The following is a 22,130-nucleotide window of genomic DNA, read 5'->3' on the forward strand; positions in this document are numbered from 1 at the left end:
ACTGTTGGCACCAAGTCCTGTTTGCGAAATTCTTCCCTGGGTTTTCTCCACACCAAGATCCTACCGTCAGAACAAAATATATTAAATTTACTCTCATCAGCAACTATAACTTCATTCCAGTAATCAGAATTCTTATTTATGTTGGATTTTGCGAAAGCCAGTCTGAGTTTTCTATTCTTTTCACTTACGAAGAATTTTTTCCTGTTTGCGCTACCGTGATAACCGGCAGATCGAATTAGTCTTCTAATAGACTCAAGATTAACAATTACTCCATATAATGCCTGTAAATCAACAGCAATTTTAGGAGCACTCATTCTTGGAGTTTTTTTTAATATATCGAACGATAATTCGCTTTATTCCATTGGATAGCTTTGATGGTCGTCCAGGTCTTCTTTTATCCTGAATCATATGATTCTTTTCATATCGTTTAATGATATTGAAAACTGTTGAATGAGTCAAGTTAACTGTTTCAGCAGTTTCTCTAATAAATTTTCTACGTTCAATGTGCAAATTAATAGCTAATTTTCGAATTTCAGGCAAAGTTTCTTTTCGTTTAGCATTCATGGCTGCACAGAGCTAAAAAACACAAAAATTCCAAAACAAACTGGAGAGAAATACTGCAGACGATTTTATAAATTATTGCCAATTGCTTTTGAGTAAAAATAAAAAAAACCCAAAATTTTTTTATTGTAGTACGTAGTAGTATCTAATGGTGTTCCATCACTTATGTGAGCCATTTTTTCCTCCGTTCTAAACAATTGTATTTTTATTAAATTAATATTTTAATATTTTGAGAAAATATATGTTATGTAATAATTGTTACTAAATTTAAGTATGAAACACACCCACAAAAAAATGTTTACATGTTTTTTTAATTTATTTTATTACAGTTTCCTTTTGTAAAGCACATGTGTCCCATCACTTTTGTGAGACACTGTATATGAAATAAGTGAGTAATAATCATAAAAAAGAGAGAGCAAATAGCGCCATCTATCGAACATAATATAAATGAAAAAGTAATATATATGAGATAAGGCTTATATATTAAAGGGAAATGAATAAGAATTAAAACCATAAGCTAAAGTTGCTATATTGCGTTTTATAAATATTAAAATGTTTGCTGTACTCAAGAAATGGCGCTAAGACTTTAATCTTCATATGTAATGTAATTCCACCTACAGCACAAACTATTTTTGCTATATGAAGAACAGGGATCCCATGTTAATTTCCCTCGATATGCATATAGAGCTTTTTGATACTTACATATGAGCATGTCTGCCACTGTTGGGTACATTCTGAAAATTTGGTAATTTGTACTAAGGTGGCTGCGATAATACGTAAGTATCAGTTTTTCAGTAAGACAGTGTCAATCTAAGGTTAAATTTTAATACATTTTCAGCTTTCAAATGTAATGTATTTCATTTAGTTAGGCTTTATTAGATGCTTTTGAACACCGGGACATCATTCATTTAAATCTCCCACCGTTGCTGCTTAGTACAGTAATACCTATTCATCGTCGTCACAGCAACGGCTAATGACTTATTGTCAAGTTATTTATAGTTCTGGGCAGAGTTCAGCGTTAGCTGAGCTGAAATATTTATCTTCATCTCAGTGATTATTATATTACACACACGCCTTTGAAATATTATAACTGAATGCGATAATGCTTTTCACGATTTTAGATATAATACATCCGAATTTCATCACTTGATTTTTTTAATTTTGGTACCATAAAATTGTTCAGAGCCTGCAAAATTGAAAAGTGTGTAAAATAACAGAGAGAAAATATAGTGCATTGTATCTATCTAATAATAAAATACAGAAAATTAGCTTTTGCTGTAGCTTAGATATACAATCATTTAAAATTAGGCAAAAATGCAATCTTAGTTTATATAGATTTTAATAAAACTTTATATATTTTCAAGGGCGTTAAGACATTATATATCTTCTTCAGGAACAAAAATAATTTTGCCCAATTTTTTTTTTTTTTTAAACCTTATAAAGAAGAGGAGTCTGTATCATCAGATAGGATATAGGATTCGGATCAAGACTTGTCCAGTTGCTAGTTGAACGTTGTAACCACCTTCACCTCGACTGTATGCACAGGGGAATACAATAATTGTTTATAAGCTGTGTAGAGAAGTAATAAGACTATTCAAGAAATAGTTTCCAGAATTTGCAGAAAAGGACAGCGCAAGTTACTTAAAAAATACTAACAAATTCTGGCAGATTTCAGTAGACGGCAAACTGAAACACTGTAGAATTCAAGGCTTCTGCATGATGCTACATGTGATTCATATACCACTAAATATGATAGAATCCCCCCTCACCTTAATGAACGCTGCTACTGGACATCAATAAAACTCATCTTTCAACAATTTTGAATTAAAATGTTTAATGTTTTTTAAGTTAGGATTCGGTGGATGGGGGAAACACGAAGATTTCGAATTTTTTTCAAGATTTGTGGCATTTAATGATTTAAATGCCCTATCTCTACTTTACTTCCTTGCACGAAGTAAACAAAGTTAGTCGCGAAAAATTTCGAGTGGCATATTTCAACGGAAATATCCATTTTGACCGTTCCTGAATCTATCTGGAGGATTTTTTTGCGTGACGTCTGTACGTACGCAGAAAACGTAGGACTCCTTTTTTTCGAAACGGATTGTAAAATGGATTCAAAAGCGATTTTTTTTCGTGATGTCTGTACGTACGTACATATGTTTGTATCTGCCGTAACTCAAAAACGTTTAGCCGTAGAGCACTCAAATTGGTTTATGGGACGCTACAATATATAGTTGTGCACCTCACATTTGATAGCAATCGGCAATACCATACGCGCACAAACACACACACACATATATATCTCCTTATCTGGCTTTACTCGGTCTTTATTGTCGCAATCGTGGGTCGTAGTCATATACTTCAAATTACAGAAGTGTTTTAAATGACGAAAATATTTATGTTTAGGCAAAATATTTATGTCAAGTTTAAAAATAAATTAATTTTCGACAAATAACGAAATCTAACTTTTTTTCCGCTCTCCCTATTTCTGTACCTGTGCTTGGAAAAGTGTTGTACTCATTATTGGGAAAAAAAAAAAAAAAAAAAAAAAAAAAAAAAAATTATAAGAAAATAATATATATGAGAAGAGGACTACTATTTTGTAAATATAATAACTGGTATATCTTCTAGCTTTTATTTAAAAAAAAATGGGGCTTCTAGTTTCAAAGACGTATTGTACCCCGAATTACGTGAAGACTTTTATCTTTTATAACATACATTTTTCCTTTTCCTCAACTCTGAGCTAGTACCGCTTTCGCGTTTTAAGATTTTACAGAAGACAGCAACTTTCAGAACTTTCTTACGCTACCATTTTGGAGTCGACGATCAACCTCCTCGTAGGTAATAAATTTTTACAGACCGCACCGAACGTTTGGCACCCCCGCACACGAAATTTAACAGGATAGGACATTTTGAACACATGTTTAAATGCTTAGTTCTGATATTGGACACTTTGAACCTTATCGCATACTTTTTCTAAGAACTATAATTTTTTGCTTCTCCTTTCAATTCTACAAGGTCTCCATTTGGTCGTCTAAAAATTCAGTCAATTTTCATTTCAAAGGTCGTCCTACGTTTTCTGTAATTTTGCGTTTCTTCAATTTTTGTTTCTATTAAGTTTTCAGTTTTTAGCTGATTAAGGCTCAGATTTAATTTTATTATCTAAAGAAATCTCTTTGAAAAGTTTTTCGTTTTTTTGTATTAAAAGTTTAGTTTAGCATAATCGGGGACCACAAAATTTTTTAGGGTTGTGTAAATGATATTTTGGTGTAAAGTTTATTTGTGTTGCTCTTTATTTGTATTTATTTGTATTTACTTTTGAATTTCGTTCGGATTTGCATATAATGATTTTAGGCCAGTTTGGTTTTTATGAATGGTCATTTTACTTAATGTAAAATTTTATGTTTTTTTGAGTAGTCAATTTGATACAATGTTATGTTTTATTCTTTTTTCAAAATGTTTCAAAGGCGTATAGGGGAAATCCTGGTACATTTGAAATTCGATTTTTCGGTTTTATATGAATTCTCATGTTTTAAATGAAAATTTAATTGATTCTTTTTTTTGGGGGGGGGGTTCTGATCTCAAATGAACCAGGAAAACGAAACACCTTTAGCATATAATCGACTTTTATGAAACTTTAGTTCATTTTCCCCTTATGAGTTCTGAAGTGCAGTTTCAGTAAAAGGAGATTAATTTTTTAAATTTTATTATCTTTTATATTTTTTCCTCTTTGCATTTTTATTTATCGAATTTGTACTACTATCAATTCTTGTTTTAATTTTGATTTGTGTAGATATTGTGTTAAACCTTTTATACACGGTTGCAGTTATTAATATTGTTGAGGAATTGCCTTGCTTTGACTCCAGTTTACTTTTCACCTTAAATGCTTTAAGTTTATTGTACTTCAATCCTGCAGCTATAGCGCAGGACAGATATAAATTTTTTTTTTTCTAATTTTTAGCTTCATATTAGGTTTCTTTATATATATGAGCGTCTAGTTGAGCTGTTTCAGTTTAACTTTGCTGGTATGCCTGAAAACAAATAAGTAATAATGGATTATTTATTTTTTCTTAATTTCTGTTTATTTACCATAGTGAAATATTGCATTTAATATCCCATCATTGTAATCAGAAGCAAATAAATTCTAATCCGAATCATGCTCTCATCAAATGTTCATCTATGTTTTTGTGTCTTAAAATTTATTCTGAGTATTTTCGAGTAAGTACGATGTATTTTTTAACTATCAACCGTAAACAGCGCAGTATGTCGATCTTTGCTGCGTAGATAAAAATATTATATATGAAATAAGATCGGAAAATAGTCATTTAAATGAAATTTGTTCGGAATCCCCAAAGCAATTGATCGATCTGGGGCACTTTTTTTAAATCGAACGATGAGTTGGTAGCAATGGTAGTTATTACCGAAATTAAAATTGTCAAATAGAAGTTATAAATGTCCGTTTCACTTTTCAAACTGTTGCCACCAAATATTATCGCTCTGTATATATTTGAAGAAATTAAATAATGGAGAATCTGCATAAATTTATGTATATTTCTCGCACTGTGATAAAACAACGGTACCTAGAGACATCCAATTTTGAATGAGGTAATCCTACTGCGAATATGGGCATCTGGGCCACCCAGACGGTTAGGGAAGCCTGATTTTGATACCGAAGGGCTTGGGTTCGAATTCCGGAGAAGGCATGGTTGTAATTGTCCGTCCCTTCATAGGAGGCGATGGTGGCCCACCTATTAGGTGTCTCCATAATAAAGAGACCACCGCATCTGGCCTTGTATAGATTAATGGACTGGGTTACACTGTAACTGTTCACAATCTGCCATTTGGGGGGGGATATATCGGCATCTGGAAGCACAAATTTGAAATTTGGAATTTGTTTTATTATCGATTTTATATTTTCTAAAACTTTAACGAATTTTTGATAATTAACCTTGATGATTTAAAAGCTAGCAATGGCAACACTCTACGGGGAGGGGATGGAAACCTTTATATCTCCAGCGCAGGAAACTGTGTATCGGAAATTCTAAACATAAGCTCATTTTAAAATTATTTTGCGACATTGCTGTTGAACTGAATTTTATGGTTTAAGTGCAAAGAACATGATATTTAATAAATAAAGGTAACACACCAAACGTTAAATAAACGCCCCTTTGGACGTAATTTAAAATCTGAAAACTTTCAGATTTTATTATTATTATTATTATTATTTTAATATGAATGAAATAAGTTCTTTATACCCAAACTATTTCAGCTTCAACATGACCTGAATGGCTTAAGTTTATCCTAGTCTTGCAAAAATCTGAAATTGTTTCATCTTTATATTGGCTTGATTTGCTTTGCTTTGCAAAAATCTCAGTGTTGGCTTGATTAAATTCAGCTTTTTTAAAGAAAATTTCGTAAAAAACATCTCTAAAAAAATAGATCTCTAGAAAATCTCTAGAAAAACAGCTAGTGCATATACTCAAACAGGTATATTTAATAGACATATCACTTCACAGACATATCACAAAAATAAAAGTAAAATATTGAAAAATAATGGTGTGGAAGCATATCTAGTAATCCTGAAATTTAATACATTTTTAACCCAACTGTAAGAGGAAAAAGTTATACTTTGGTAACATGTTTATCATATGTTCTATCATTTTAAGCAGTACTCTGCTAAAGTAACACCAATAATAGATTTATTTGTGCTATTTTCAAAAATTTGGGTGTCGAACGTACTCGGATAACGTAAAATATATATGCCTGTTCAACTGACTGTAACAAAAGAGTCACATAAGACGATTTATAAATATTTTCTTAGAAATATATAATTGCAATGAATATTTTCTATTTTTTTCATCTGCGTGATATGAAAAATACATTACATCATGTGGAGATAGGATATGTTTCTTGTTCGATAACAACAAGAGCAAATAGAACATACGCAATTAGTGAAAGAACAATATCACGTGTGTAAACATTAGCTCAGAGGATAAGAATAATGGATGAAAGAAGCATTCACAGTTAACTTCCATCCAAGGGATACAGTGTTGACATTAGAATCGTTACAGAAGCTGAAAGAACTAAGTAGCAAGTTTTGCTTTATGGAAGAAGTTAAAGAAATTCGAAGATGTGTTAAGAATTCTATGATTCATTTGATAGTTCTTGAATGAACTCCTTAACAATTTACTCGAAATAAAATAAATGGAAGATGATGCAAAGATCCTAAAGAATAAAGAACCCCTGCATTCATTCTAGGACAAAGTTGTGGAGTTAAAAGTTCGTTAAATTTAGTTGTTTTGCAAATTCCTTTACTTAAGAGTATTACAAAGAAGGCAGGAGTATGCTAACTAAAATAAATGCAAAATTCTCACACCACAAACTAACAAGCAGGACTTCACTAAGAACATTTCGAAGATTGACGAAAAGAGTGTCAACCAATACCTAAGTTCGTATTTGATTTTCTCAAAATCCGCGAATCAACGTTAAAAAAGTGTTAGGCGAAATTTAAAAAATGAAATATAACATTCTGATACGTATTCCTAACTTCTTACCACATATTAGTGGCACTGAATTTAATTTCAAACTTTGAACGGGGTATAAATTCACAACTTTCCCAAATAAATTAATAAATAATATATAATAAATGAATCGTGGTAAGCCATTTCGACCATTCTCATCTTCGTACGACTTTAATCAGCCGAGATATTGGTTAAAAGTTCTGAAAACGATCATTTTCTCTGAACTTCACTACTGTTCAGCGTGCAGGGTCGAAGCGCACACGAGTTGGAATTTTAAAATTGCCATTCGTCTTTTCTAAACTGAGGTACTAAGTTCGCACATTTTTTAGTACGATTTTCATTGTAATTACAGAAATATTTTACCTAAAATTTTTGTGTTTTAAATGTTCCATTTGATAACTCTTATTCTCCTATATCTTTCTACATCGTAATTTTCAAGACAATAAAGCTTTCCTTAGTAGAGGAAGAAGTATTTTATGTCATTCTTATTGGACAGCTTTTTATTTACCGTTATATCAAAAACCAGCAACAATTTACATATACCTTTGAAAAACTTTCTTTACATAAGAACATGTTCTGAGGTTTTTTTTCCCTTCTCTTTGGTAATAATAAATGGCTATCTTTTTAATGATATCATTTAAATATACCCAAGATTCATCTACTGTGACAAAATTTTTCCATTTTTGTAAGAATAATTGTTTCTCAAAGCGAATTCTGCAGCTTGTTCTGCTTTTGGCAATATGACATAGAGAAAGACGATGCACATTACGTGTTTTCGCCTTTTTAAGATTAAAATCAGCATTAATCACTTTGTTTAAAGCTGAGCATTTTAATGGTTATGCAACTGTCTTTTGACTTGGCAGATTTTCTTTTAACATTAAAATTCTTACTTTTGCAACATTCGAGACATTCCGTTTTTTCCTTTGATATGTATTTTGAACCATTTTCCTCCTTGAAGCCAAACTTTGGCATATTTTCCCTTTCTTATTGACATTATTATTCATTGTTGCTGTAGATGCCGAAAGTCATGGTTTCCACGGCATTTTTCAATAACTCAATATGAATAATTTTCTTGGGAAAGAGCGCAAACATAGCCTTCCACTCATTGCTTCTTTAAAAGCTCCATTTTGCATGAAAGCGAAATTGTCAAATAGCTGACGATGATTTACACTTTCAAAAGCATACAGCTGCAGGCAATTTTTTTTTTTTTTTTTTTCCAAGCAGGCAATTTTTTATAGCAAAGTAAAGTCGTCTAAAATATGTGGGAACAGCCTCTGTAGAGTAAATTTCTTATGGAATCACGAGACTCGTTTATTTCTCTGTCACATTTTCTCTGTTTTTTAACAGGAATGTTTTTTACGAAATTTTCTTTAAAATTTCAGTGTTGGCTGAATTTAATCAAGCCAACACTGAGATTTTTGCAAGGCAAAGCGAATCAAGCCAATATAAAGACGAAACAATTTGAGATTTTTGCAAGACTAGGATAAACTTAAGCCATTCAGGTCATGATGAAGCTGAAATAGTTTGGGTATAGAGAACTTATTTCATTCATTTAAAAAAAATAATAATAATAAATAATAATAATAACAAAAAAATCTGAAAGGTTTCAGATTTTAAATTACGTCCAAAGGGGCGTTTTTTTAACGTTTTGTGTATTACCTTTATTTATTAAATACCATGTTCTTTGCACTTAAAGCATAAAATTCATAAAATTCAATGTCACAAAATAATTTAAAAATGAACCTATCTTTAGAATTTCCGATACACAGTTCCGCGCGCTGGAGATAAAAAGGTCTTTTTTTCCCAGTAGAGTGTTGCCGTTGCTCGCTTTGAAATCGTTGAGTTTGTTACTAAAAAATTCGTTAAAGTTTTACAAAATATGAAATCGATAATAAAACAAATTCCAAATTTCAAATTTGGTCTTCCACATGCCCATATTCGTCGGAGTGTTACGTCATTCAAAATTCGATGGCTCTATCTACCGTTGTTTTATCATAATGCGAGAAATACACATACATTTATGCAGATTTTTCATTATTTAATTTCTTGAAATATAATGCAGGACTCTTAATATTTGGTGGCAAGAGTTTGAAAGGTGAAACGGACATTTATAGTGATTCAACGCAAAATCGCAAAACGAAAACAATAGTCCGTCAGGGACAAAGCCCCTTTGGCGTAAAATATCTGGAAACCAACAAGTAAGCTACTTGTTTATTAAGTTAGACTTTACTTATATTTCCTATTCTCCCCTATTTGGGCTTCTTAAAAAGTGCTTTAACAGACATTAATTTTGTAAGAATACCGCAACCCAGAAGCTATTCGCTACTGATGTAAACTTCCGGAATCTAGGCTTTTATATGGAAGACGTTTTAAACTCTAGCTACAGTAGGATAATTGAATTGATGTTCTAAATAACTGTCTGCAGAAAATAGTGATCAGTGTATTTTTTTTTACACTGGTATATCATATATCTTAATTTGTTCAACATTAAAATCTAGGTAAAATAAAGCTCGATGCTTTTCGAGCCTCCTATGCTAATTGCCAGTTCTGCGCAACTTAAGACTTCATAAATAACGTAATTTGATACCAAAGTGACGAAATGGAACGGATATGAATCTTCACCATCATTTATGTTATGATTCCCAATTAAATCGAGTTTAAAATATAAATGCTCATTAAATCGCGGCAGCAAACAAACAAGCTTTTAAATCAAAGCGGGAAAATAGGTCGTCAGTTGTTCTTATTTATTCGCAGATACTGACCAAACCTTGAAAATATCAGCGGAGCATCATATTAATAACTCCTTTTTTATCATTTAATTAAAAAAATATAAACAAGCGACTTTGAAAAACAGAATTTGCGCTTCGAATTCTACCTGCTCTTTTTATCGGAAAACCGAATAATTTAATTTTTCAGTAAAAAAAACCGAATAATTTAATAAAAATTAACTTAACTCGTTGCTAAGTGGAGAAAAAATTTTCGTGTTAAAATTGTGTATATATAATTAGAAAACTTTTTATATACCATCTTCAAGAAACATAAAGGTAATTGAAACTATGAATTTATAAGGAAAAAAATATTAGTCAGTTTTTTAATTAGTATTTTAAATAAGTATTTTCTAGTCCTCTATTGCATTAAAAGCATAAAAATCTGTTAAAAAAAATCCTTAATCGAAAAAATACTAAAATCAAAAGTAAAAAAAAAAAAAAAAATATATATTGTCAATGACCGCAGATTAATTGACTTGTCAAGAGGAAGAAACCAATCTACTAAGTTAACAACATAGATATTATAAAATTATACAAGTTTTTGCTGTAAATTTTACCAGTTATATATTTCATTAAAAATAAAGTTGCAAAGTTTATTAGGTATAGTAGCGGAATATTTTTGTGGTTTTAAGTTCGTCTGCATTTCACCGACGTGCGGTTAAAGGAATCCAAAATCTTCACAAATCCTGTGTGGTGTATTTTTTAAATCACAGACGAATAGATATTTTTCCCATACTAAAAGAGAAGCGGGAGGAAAACTTCCTATTCCAAATCCTTAGATATATTGATGTTCAAAATTAAGAGAATTTTGACAGTTGGTCTATTATCTCTAGAACTCTGGATCGAATTTTGTGAAATGTAGTATGTAATACAATATAAATGTGCACACGACATACAATAGTCCTGCTCCGCACGCTAGTGCGTAAAGTTCATCAGTGCAAGGAGGTCTAAAACAGAGGTTGCAAAATCGAACAAAAATGGTAGCTAATGAAGGGCATAATCTTCTTTAGCAAATATACAGTTTCCGCACTATGACTTCATACTGGAAATGAGGAAATAGCAAATTCGTCCTATAGGACTGACAGCTCCAGGAACTCATAAGTCCCAGTCAATTTTTTTTCCTGCAGAAAACCTGCTTTCAGTTTGTGGAGGATTCTGGGAAAGGTATGGCGAGGCAATGTTAGCCTCTTTAGGCGTGTAGTAGGCCCTAAGTTAATTTTATGAACAATAATGCTCGTGCACGTAAAGTTGATCTTGTCGATGATTTTGATAAAAGTTAGGCCTTTAACCGGATGTATCGGCCAGCCAAATTCCCAGACCTAAATCCTATAGAACATGTGTCTAGGATGCTCTTGAAAGAGCAATTACGTTACAGACACTGTAGGACATTTCGGCAGAAATGAGAACATCTGCCACAGAGACTCATAAACTTTATTTTCAGTGTCTGTTTATTTGTTTGATCTTGCAAGCTCTGTTTTAGACTTTTCTGCGCCAAAAAGGCCTTACGTATCTCCATGCATGTGTGCCGTGACTGATGCCTGTACATTCTTTTCTTTTGAATTATATCAAGTTATATCCGTAAAAAATTTCATTAAAATTTATCCATCAGTTTACGAAATAATCGATCATTGGTTTTACATTACGAATCGCTGATTTTGAACACCAATGCATATGAGTTTTAAACATCTTTTAGTAATTATCAATTACGCAGCGTATTAGAATAAAAATAAACCGGAGTTTCCTAGTGAACATTAACAGTTCTTATAAATGATTTCACTAACTGAAGCTTCTTAATAAATTATCTTGGAATATAGTTTTAGTCGCCGGATGTATACTGTTTTGTACCTTTTATGCTTTCACCGTACTATGCCCGAATGGCGAACTAGATATGGACACTACCCATCGTTTCGAAACGAATTCTTAAGTAAGTGTATCTAGTACAAGAAGTCTTGTCAAAAAGAAAGCAAAGGAAAAAGTTATCTCCGATCTGAATCTGCGAGGATGCTTTAAAGGGAAAAAAAAACTACCACAATAGCCTTTGATGCTGGCCGCTCCAAATGCGCGTGAAACTCACCTGACAACTTCTCTATACTTTTCTTAGAGGTCACCCCAGGGGGTCATCTATCCATCGGCTAAAGAGAGAAGAGCGAGAGAAGGAAAAAAAAAAAAAAAACTCAGCTGAAATCTCTTTGATGTAAGCCGACCGTATTGCGTCATTTAGTTACTTCGAAGGTTATTTTATGTTTCTTATTTTTTTCATAATATTTTTTCATCACTTTTCCCTAGAATGAGAAGAGTTTGGATTCAATCGTTAACTTTTCAGAGAGAAGATTAAGTTTAACATATTTAAGGAGTTTCAAGCGTTTAAGAGCTATAAGCTTCAATATCTAGTGTTGATTGGGTTGTTAGTAATAGTCAAGGTTTATCTGTTTTACTTATTTATTTATTTAATTATTAAAAAACTTATTTTAAAACGTTTATATTTTAATTTAGAAATATTTATATTTAATAAATTAAAACACTGGCTTTTAAAATTAAATATTTTAAACTTATTTTTAAATACTTACTTTTAAATTATTTTTTACTTTTTATTACTAGCCCAAAAAAGCATTAGCCCCAGTGGGTTATTAGTCTCGAAACAATATTTCGCGTCGTCCGCTGAAAACGGCGAATCACTTTTCAAATTGCTGCCACCAAATACTGTCGCTCTGTATTATTTTTAAAGAAATTATATGATGAAGAATCTCAATGCATGTATATATGTATGTTCCTCTCATTGTGAGAAAACGATGGTACTTATAGCCATTAAATTTTGAATAACGTTGTCCTCCACCAGAATATGTGCACCTGGAAGCCTGAATTTTTAATTTCGAATTTTATACTTCATATTTTATGAATTTTTGCTTAACAAGTTCAACGATTTAAAAGCGAGCAAGTGCAATACTGTACGGAGTAAAAGATTTATTTTTATCTCTAGCGCGCGAGACTGTCTGTCGGAAATCCTAAAGATATGCTGTTTTTAAATATTTTTTTTTTTTTTTTTTTTTTTTTTTAATTTTTCTGTTTAATTGAAGCTTATGTCACGTAAGTGTGAAGAATGTGATATCTAATAAATAAAGTTAACACACAAAACGTTGATAATAAAAAGACATAAAAAATTTTTGTAAGCCGTCTTGCTAAGAAACCTGAACGTTAGTGTGATGAATTGAGAAAAGACTGAAAAAAACAGAAAAATTTTTGCTAACACCTAACACTGCATCATGAAACATATGCTGCTTTAAAATTTTTATAATTTTGTTGTTGAATCGTACATAGCGTAAATGCGAAGAAAATGGGGCTTAATGATAAAGCTAGCAGGAGTGAGCGCAACAGCAGTCTGGTTTGACTGCGAGCTCAGCGAGAGCGTAAAAAACCTTGACAAATCTCTTTGGGCAATCGTTCAAATCTGAACGCTTTCAGATTTTTTTTATTAATTTGTTTTTAATTTTATTAAACAAGAATGAATGATTAAAACTGGTTCTTTAATTTTAAATATTTGCATATTTCTGCTTACATTATTCTTATTCAATAACTCAATAGTAAATTATTTATTTAAAAATAATTAATTAAAAATAAATGTTCTATTAGAAATAAAAATTTTAAGAGTTATTTACATGGAGTGCAGCAAGTGAAACAGCAAAAAAATTGCAAATGTTGCTTGTACCTTTTTATAAAGTTCCATTAAAAGATATTCATTTATTATTTTAGTAAATTAAAAGTAAAATTTAATTTATCTTTTATGTGTTGCAATCATATGCTATATTCCAATTTAGAATTTCTGTAATATGTAAATTTATATCATAATTTAGTGTTTGATTGTACAATAACCATTTGTAATGCTTTGTCGGCAAAACCGATAGTTTTTCACTATTCCGAAATTTATTACAATTTTTAAGTGAACGAATGAAGTGTAGTTTGAAGTGCATCGTATCTCCAAGTTATGGTTGAAATTAGTAATCTATATTGTTAAGTTAGAATACAGCGCCACCTATTGTATATAGAATCTCTCACTTAGCCATCTGGATTCGGCTAAGGCAACATGCCAAAGCATGTACTAGTACTGAAAATAGTAATTACCGTTAATAAAATAGTTAGCTCTCCATTTAATACAATCCGCTAATTAGTTTAGAATTGTAGAATCAAAGTACACATATGTTAATGCATATAATTCCATTTCAAACTTTCAAATTCCATATTGAAAAGAAAGATTTAAAAAAATAAATAAATAAAAGGAAAAAAAAGTCTGAAAGCTTTCAGGTTTTTATATTACGCCCAAAGGAGCGTTTTATTAACGTTCTGTATGTTACCTTTATTTATTGAATATAATATTCTTCGCACTTAAATCATAAAAATTCAATTCAACAGCAATATCGCAAAATAATTTTAAAAGAATTAGAATATCCGATACGGACTGTCGCACCCTGGAGACAATTTTTTTTTTCTTTCTCGTACAGTGTTGCCATTGCTCGCTTTGAAATCGTTGAGTTTCTTAATCAGAACCTCATAAATGCTTTACAAAATATAAAATAGATAAGATAATAAAACAAATTTCAAATTAGGACTTCCAGATGCCCATATTTGGTGGAAGATTACATTATTTAAATTTTGACGGCTCTAGGTACCGTTGTTTCATCTCAATGCGACAAACATATATACATTTATGCAGATTCTTCATTATTTAATTTCTTTAAATATATAGTACAAGGCTCTAATATTTGCCGGCAGCAATTTGAAAAGTAAAACGGTCATTTAAAATTTTCAACGCAAAATGCCAAAACGAAATTAATAGTCCTTTCGGACTAAAATATTGCAATCTGAAAATTTTAGATTACAATCTAGTACTTTGAAGAAGAGTTTACATTTAAAATAATAATAATAATGATGATGATGATAATAATAATAACACAAACTATAAAAAAACTTAAAAGTTATAAAAAGAACTGAAAATAAAAATAAGTATAGCTCATATCAAATACAACAAAGCTACAAATATTCCCAATGCATCATTTGGTTGTATGATAAATTAAATACATTTTAATTTGCAGTTAGATATATTATAAGAAAAGTAAAATGAATATTTAAATTATTATTTGGAAATGCGTTTTTTTTTTTTTCTTTTAAATCCTTTTTTTTTTTTTTTTTTTTTTTTTTCTTTTTTTGTTAACTAATGAGAGACTGGAGGAAGTTGAAACATAAATTAAACATTTTATGATTTGCCAAATGGCAGCACTCTGAGAATCGGCTATGCATGAGGCAAAGAAGGCAAATTGCTTTGAAGGCAAATTTTAAAGGTATTAATAGTATTTGCCATGACGCGTTGATGATAAGTCAGGTTTTAGATTCATTTCCGTTTCCTGTCGGTCAGTTTCTGAGGCATGATCGTGTCTGGAGATATTATTTTCGCGGTTGTAATTTTATATGTTAATTTTTATTATATGTTAAAAACATTTTCGTATTAAAGCTGAGGTAAATAATACATTTCATTAGAAGCATCTTAATATTAATTGCACTGATACCAGTTTTTACGAAAATTATCTATCAGATTCATCATAAATTATATTAATCAAAAACATATGCTTTTTCTATATATGTATCTATAAATTAAATATGATAAACGAATAACCTAGAAGGAAATATATAATAACTGCAATTTTAAGACTTTAAATTCCACTCTAACGTTTCGAAGAAGTTTTCACCATTAAATTCTTCAATTTAAAAGAGTGTTTTAAAACAATTCCAGTTTGAAAAACTTAAAATTATGTACTAAAATCTCGAACTGAAGTTTCAAGATGTTAAAAATATTTGCAAAATTTAAAAAAAAAAAAAAAAAAAGTCATATTATTGAAAAGAACTTGCAATCTGATCTTGGTATGGAGATTTCAGTTTAGCGCTTGAAACAGTTTTAAACTAAGCAGATTCTGAACAGAAATACCTTTCTTGATGCTTGTGTTTCATTTCTTCCTCGCGCGTATTATTCTTTTTCTAAATTCCATATTAATATTCACTTCATCAGCAAGTTCTTTATATCTTTAAAATGATTTGGAAGAAAAATTCCTTTTAATATAATCTAAAGCGTTTTTGTTCTTTATTTTCTCTTAACGTATATTTTATGATTCATACACGCAAATAACACAAGTACTTATCAGTCAATGCTTCTCTTTTATGTCCATTTAATATGTAAAAAATTTTCTTCATCCTCACCGCGAGTTTTCGTGGTGGATGACACATTGGCTGAAAGGTCCGACGTTTGAATGTCGGTGAAGGTATCTTTGATTTCTTATGTTTTCTGGTTTCATGAAAATTTTAAGATAGTACGAATGTCTCTGAACAACACAGCGAACGATAATTCGCAGCCTTCTGGATTTGGCGACTGGTTCTTCCCTTCTTCTCAGTTGTTCTTTAAATGGAGAATAAATATGCGAATTTTTTTTCTTCGCTGTCACGTGGTTTCGTTGTGCAACTGGAAGTTCGTCCGGCTAGCATTCAGAAGGTACGGTATTCGAATTTCAACAAGGAAAATTGCCGATTTTCAATGTTGTCTACTTCAGATTCCTAATACTTCTACAAGTATTTATTATTAAAGGTCTGAGTGAATACTAAAACATTTTTTATGAATTTTGTATTATTATTAATGCATCCTATTTTAATTTTATGTTCATTTTACGTTTTACGTTAAGCAAACATTTTACTTCTCTCACCATAGGCAAGATTTTAATCTGTCTTATGGGTCGAAGTGTCATTCGAATAAATGTTCTGAAGACCGACACTTGGAAAAATATGGGTGGCATTGCCTTTCCTACATCCGCGAATACACATAATAATTATTCATTAGATATTTTTGGGATGAATTGATAATCGTTTGATTTTACCAATATCTACACTCATTTTTTGTTTGAACTGTTTGCTTTTCTATATATTATTAAACTGGTTCCAAGATTAATTTAGAGAGAAACATTAGCCTACCAAAAACTATGGATAAATTCTTGGTGAAATTCTGTAAAGGTCAAATAGTTTACGGAATTTAAAACGAGAATTTATCGGAAATATGGAGAACGGAAAAACGAGAATTTGTCGTAAAAAACGGGAATTTATCGAGAAATATGGAGAAAGTATCCATCTAACGCAACGCTATCTCAAGCCCTGCTCCTGATTCATAAGCTCAAAGACCGAAATAGTACGGTCATCAAGGTCTTTTCCGTGCGACGGGTTGTGGCGACTCTATTTGTAATTTCGATCGGAAACCAGATGACGCGAAAGTACATTTGCAATGGAGCAAAATGACCGCTGGCAAATTAGTCGTTCATCCTATCTGTCATTTGTGATTAACTGTCGTGAATTCATAAATTAAAGATATAGCATCCCGAGAGATGACCTTCCTCTTCCTCTCAATGGTCTATTCATTCAAATGCAGAAAAAAGTGAGGTTACTTTTGCTTTTCGTCAAGTTCGCGTATGGTTATGGCTCTGCATCTGTGTACGTTCTGGTAAAGTTCAAATTACAAATGATTTCGAGCAGTTTATCTCTAAGTATGCAACAATTCTTTAAATCACAACATCACTGAAAAGGATAAAAATCACGCGTTGGATATTTATCATTAGAAACATATTACTTAGTTATTTTCCGTAAGAGGATATTTCTAACTATTTCTAATTTGATTTTATGAGACATTAATTAAGAAGATTAGGCGCTAGCAATGGCTAATTGCTAAAGCTGGAAAATCCATGTTGTTCGTTCCGGGGCTATTCCCAGCGATGGAATTTACTGCTGCATAGGGTTTTGGTGTTTTTCCTCACGTGTTATGAGAATACTGGTTATTTTTCCTTTAGAGACTTCCCATGAAATCATTCTATACCTCAAGCAAATAGCACTTGAGTACTTTGTCATAAGTAACATATCCAATTATGATTATTAAGGTAAAAATTAGATATATTCTCACTTTTTAGCGTTTTAGGTATCGTAATATATAGCTTGGAGTTATCCAATGGTCATGGTATCTGGTTTGAGGAGTATCTCGTTATTACATTTACTGCATACCTACTTGTATTGCAACATCAATACAAAAATAACTAAAATCAATAACATGCATATATTAAAATCTACGATTTTGCAGTTACAAATCAAAACAATTTCTTACAAACAGTATTGTTCTTGGAAATGTAATAATTTATTTACATTTACGGTCTTTTCACAGTGAAATTATACGTACGTGATTTGCTCGATATTCTGAGACCCAAGCAACAGCACTACAAAAAATGACCTTATTAATTGTAACTCGAGTATTTTTGCGATTATTTTTGTTGTTGTTCGCTAGGTTTCTAGAATGCGCGTGGATTACTAAAACACTGATCTACACTGCATCATCTACACTTAGTCATAGTTCATTCTTTAACTATCTACTTGTTCAAGCAAAGCTTTTCTACGTCTGTCAGCTGTATCGCAGACCTTCTGAAGTGAGATCCATGTAATTTAATATCAGAAAAGACACTTTAACTGTTTAACACTTCTTTTTGCTCCCCCCTCCCGGGAACAAAAGTTTTGTGTTTGCTTTTCAGCACGTTGTTCAGATAATCGATAATGTGCTTGTTTCTCTACGACATAAAGATGAATACTACAGGTATTTCTACAACATCAATAGTTTCATTATTCATGCCTTGTAATTTCAGAATACCTTAACACTTTTTAAACTATCGGATGGTATCGGTTTTCTTCACGTAAATATCAGTGGCAACTTTTGGGATACTTTCCTGTGGAACTGGAAGGGTATATAGGTCAGGTACCTACATTTGTTTTTCGCCTATTGGTACAATGCAAAGATAAAGCTCAGACTTTTGGAATAGTAAAGGAGGCTTAAAGTAAGAAAAACATTGAATGGACTTTATGAACGGAGTTCCAGTTCTTTCATGATCTGCCTCAAGGGAATCATTCTTTCTGTTATTTCATTTTACATAGCAGAAAAATTTTTCCTAAGCTGTGTGAGGAAAATATAGCTAGTATTTTCTCTGTGATTAAAATAATATTTTTCACAAAAAATCAAAATCCATGAGTTTTAAGTGATATCATAATGTTTTCCTTTTAGTTATCGAAGACATCATCACCATTCTCGACAGAGAGGACCTGAGGAACCTGCCTTCAACAACCTCAATGCACAACGTCCTTGGGATGACAGATCGCGTCGACGATACAGAAAACGAGGTCAACACCATCATGGTGTTCAGCTGCTAAGGACTGTCTCAACACCACCACCTCCTTTACGTGGTCGGCAACAACAGCAGAGGCACTTCAATGACCTATGGGTGAAGTTAGACAATCGAGAAAGGTAAGTAGCATCCTGTATCATAATTTAGCTTAAACCGACTTTGGTTTGCTGCTGCTTCTGGATAATACATTTATGAAATACTTGAAAGTTATGTAAATCAAAACGATATAGTTATTTGAATGAAAAGACATCATTTTAATGAACTTCGAAAGACAACTTTAATTTCTAGTCAAGTATTCAGCAGTTTTATAAAAATAACATTTTCCCTCTCTTCATTTGAATATTGCTTTTTCATACAGACGACTATGGATTTATTCATACTTTTTAAAGAATCACATTCATGATTGCATCAAAAGCTAAATGTTAATGTAATGAAATAAGGTCTGCGTTATGCTCCATTATTATTATGCTGTTATTAAATTCATCTTGCTAGGGCCAATGGACTGGAAGTGAGCAGATTCGTCACTCTTTCATCTATGCAAGATTAAGGGTTGCATTATTTTGTCCGTTGCTTCTAAGAAAAACTGCAGTAATAAATAACTAAAAATTTTTTGCAGGGAGATCTAGCATTTCACTTCTTCCAAGAATAAGCCACCTAGCCGTGGTTCCTTACTATTTCCAAATAAATTAATTGCATAGTAGTCATTAATGGCTTACACAACGTATTTGACAGAATAGATCTGTTACTGTGAAACACCGAAATCTGGAGAATGTCGACTTTCACCGGTGAATGTCAACATTCACGTAGACGCTTGGTGTATGTCCGAAATATTTTTCAAATACTCTTATTTCTGACTTACACCGGTCAATGTCGACATTCACCATGTACTAATGGTGAATGTTGAACATATAAGAATATTGTATTTTCTTCTCGGTAATTCAGTCGCGAAAACACGCACTTGAGACTTAAAATAAGAACTTAAGAACATAAGAACTTAAAGCACACAGTACATTCAAAATCAGAAAGGAAAATAATAGAAGTTAAAAACTTATTAAATAATGTGATTCAAATCTTATTTATTGCACAAACTTAAACTATTATGACATTTTGAATTGCACAAGAGGCCCTTGCTTTTACAATTGTATTTATTTGTGGAACACTTTCTTTTGCAATGACAGCGTGTACATATACTCCTCTCTTTTCGACCTACACCAGAGTATATCTGTGATTGTCGACATACACCGGTAAGGGTCCGAATGTACAAGAATGTAATGCAATATTCCATCTTTCACCGACGCATTTGGTGAATGTTGACATTCTCTGGTGAAAGTCGACATTCTCCAATTTCGGTCCTTCACGGTAACAGATCCATAGATTAATATAGTCTCATGTGCACAAGAATATATTCATCGTTGAAAAACGCTGAAAATGTAATTTCAGCTAATAAGGTCACATGGCATCGGCCATTTATAGTTAACAGTAATGTCCTGTAATCTAAATGGAGCCATTATTCGACGTACTGGTATCCATTTCTGACAGAAAGTAAGGTTAGTTGTACAGATTTCTGACAGAAAGTAGGGTTAGTTCTACAGAACGTTGAATGATGATTTCAGTGGCACTAGCACTGAATTGAGATGCAATCTGACCGATTTTTTTGGGAAGGGAGCGGTTATTCATCCTTTTCCTCAGGTGCGGGTAATGTATTTTCTTATTCACATATGGATACTCATCGTTTTCACGCGCTTTTGATATTTGCTCAGAACAGATATATTCCTAATTAAGACACAATAACATGCCGAACAAATACTAATTCAGAAGTCAAACAACAAAAATCAGCGTTATATTTTCAAAATTTTCACAGGACTAGTTTCGATGGTTTTACCGAACCACCATCCTCAGCTGCAAAACCGCAAATGAACAAGATAGGAAATAATGATTAGATAAGGTAAGAAAGCCTGGAAAAGAATAAGCAAGTGGCGCCATCTGTTATACAACGCTGCGATATAACGATACTCAGCGATATAACGCTGATTTTTGTTGTTTGACTTCTGAATCAGATATACTCCTAGTTCTTACCGTAAGTGAATCAAAAGCTGTCGGGGTCTTGGAGATAAAGTACTTCATTCTTTTTTCGTCAGAATTTAATTTTAACTAAATGGGGATAAACCATTTACATCCCATGTCAAACACGTGTACATTGAAGTACTTTGCCAAGGATAGTAACTGTTGCGTTATAAATCCAGCACTTTGACGGTAAAAAGACACTGCCAGAAACTTACAGCAGCATTTAATCCTTTAGCATTTCGGTTTATATGCCTCAGAAGGGAGACCTGTATGAAGTTTTGTAATAATAACGGTTTCGAATTTACGTTCTATTGATTGAAGATAATAGATGGAAAAAAAAAAAAAAACCCAGAAAAATTGAAATAAAATTGCAAGAAATTTAAATATGAAGCAATCCTATCAGTTTCTTTTCTTTTTTAATGTAATTAAAGTCAAATGGTTTTATTCCCATATAAGCATTATCTTCCACTTTCCCGCGTGACAGAGGTCGAGTGAATAAAATGAAATATTGGTAATAATTATCGGCCGTTGAACAGATTAGTTTGGGGGGGGGCTTTCGTTTCGTATTCTCAGGCAAAAAGTTTTATAGGATAATTTTATGTTGATGATAAAGTAATAGAGATTTTAAACGCTATTTCCATATTGTGCAAAGCACCCATATAGTCATTTAACCCATAAGAATCCTTGTTTCGTAAGTTCTGCCAGTTATCTTCCAAGATCCGCTACCCGTACTGACAAATGTTATCAGATTACCCGTATGAACAAATGTCCCCAGGTAACAATGAAGAAACCTCACTATCGCAGAATGTGAACAACAGAGGTCACAATAAGTGCTCTAAAACGGACAATCTGCACGTTCGGCTTCCAAAATTCGAATCCTCGTCTCCATGGCCAGAAAACAAAAGTATCCAACGCTGCTGGTCGGCAGTCTGCGTTTAGCCACAGTATGTTAAAGAATAACTTTTTCGTCTTTAAGACAT

The 22,130-nt window shown here is 32.0% G+C and overlaps 1 protein-coding gene across 1 annotated transcript in view; it reads left to right on the forward strand.

The window, feature by feature from the left end:
• The window catches only part of LOC118185364 (metalloprotease TIKI1-like), a 182,656-nt gene that overhangs the window by 157,898 nt on the left and 2,628 nt on the right, over positions 1-22,130 (forward strand). Inside the window, exon 9 of the mRNA XM_035355205.2 lies at positions 18,966-19,205. Coding sequence (XP_035211096.1) covers positions 18,966-19,205 — 240 coding nt within the window. The remainder of the gene's footprint in view (positions 1-18,965; positions 19,206-22,130) is intronic.

The sequence above is a fragment of the Stegodyphus dumicola genome, chromosome 7 (assembly GCF_044657685.1).
Source record: "Stegodyphus dumicola isolate Sdum_Otavi_A_Nest chromosome 7, ASM4465768v1".
NCBI classification, from domain to species: Eukaryota; Metazoa; Arthropoda; class Arachnida; order Araneae; family Eresidae; genus Stegodyphus; species Stegodyphus dumicola.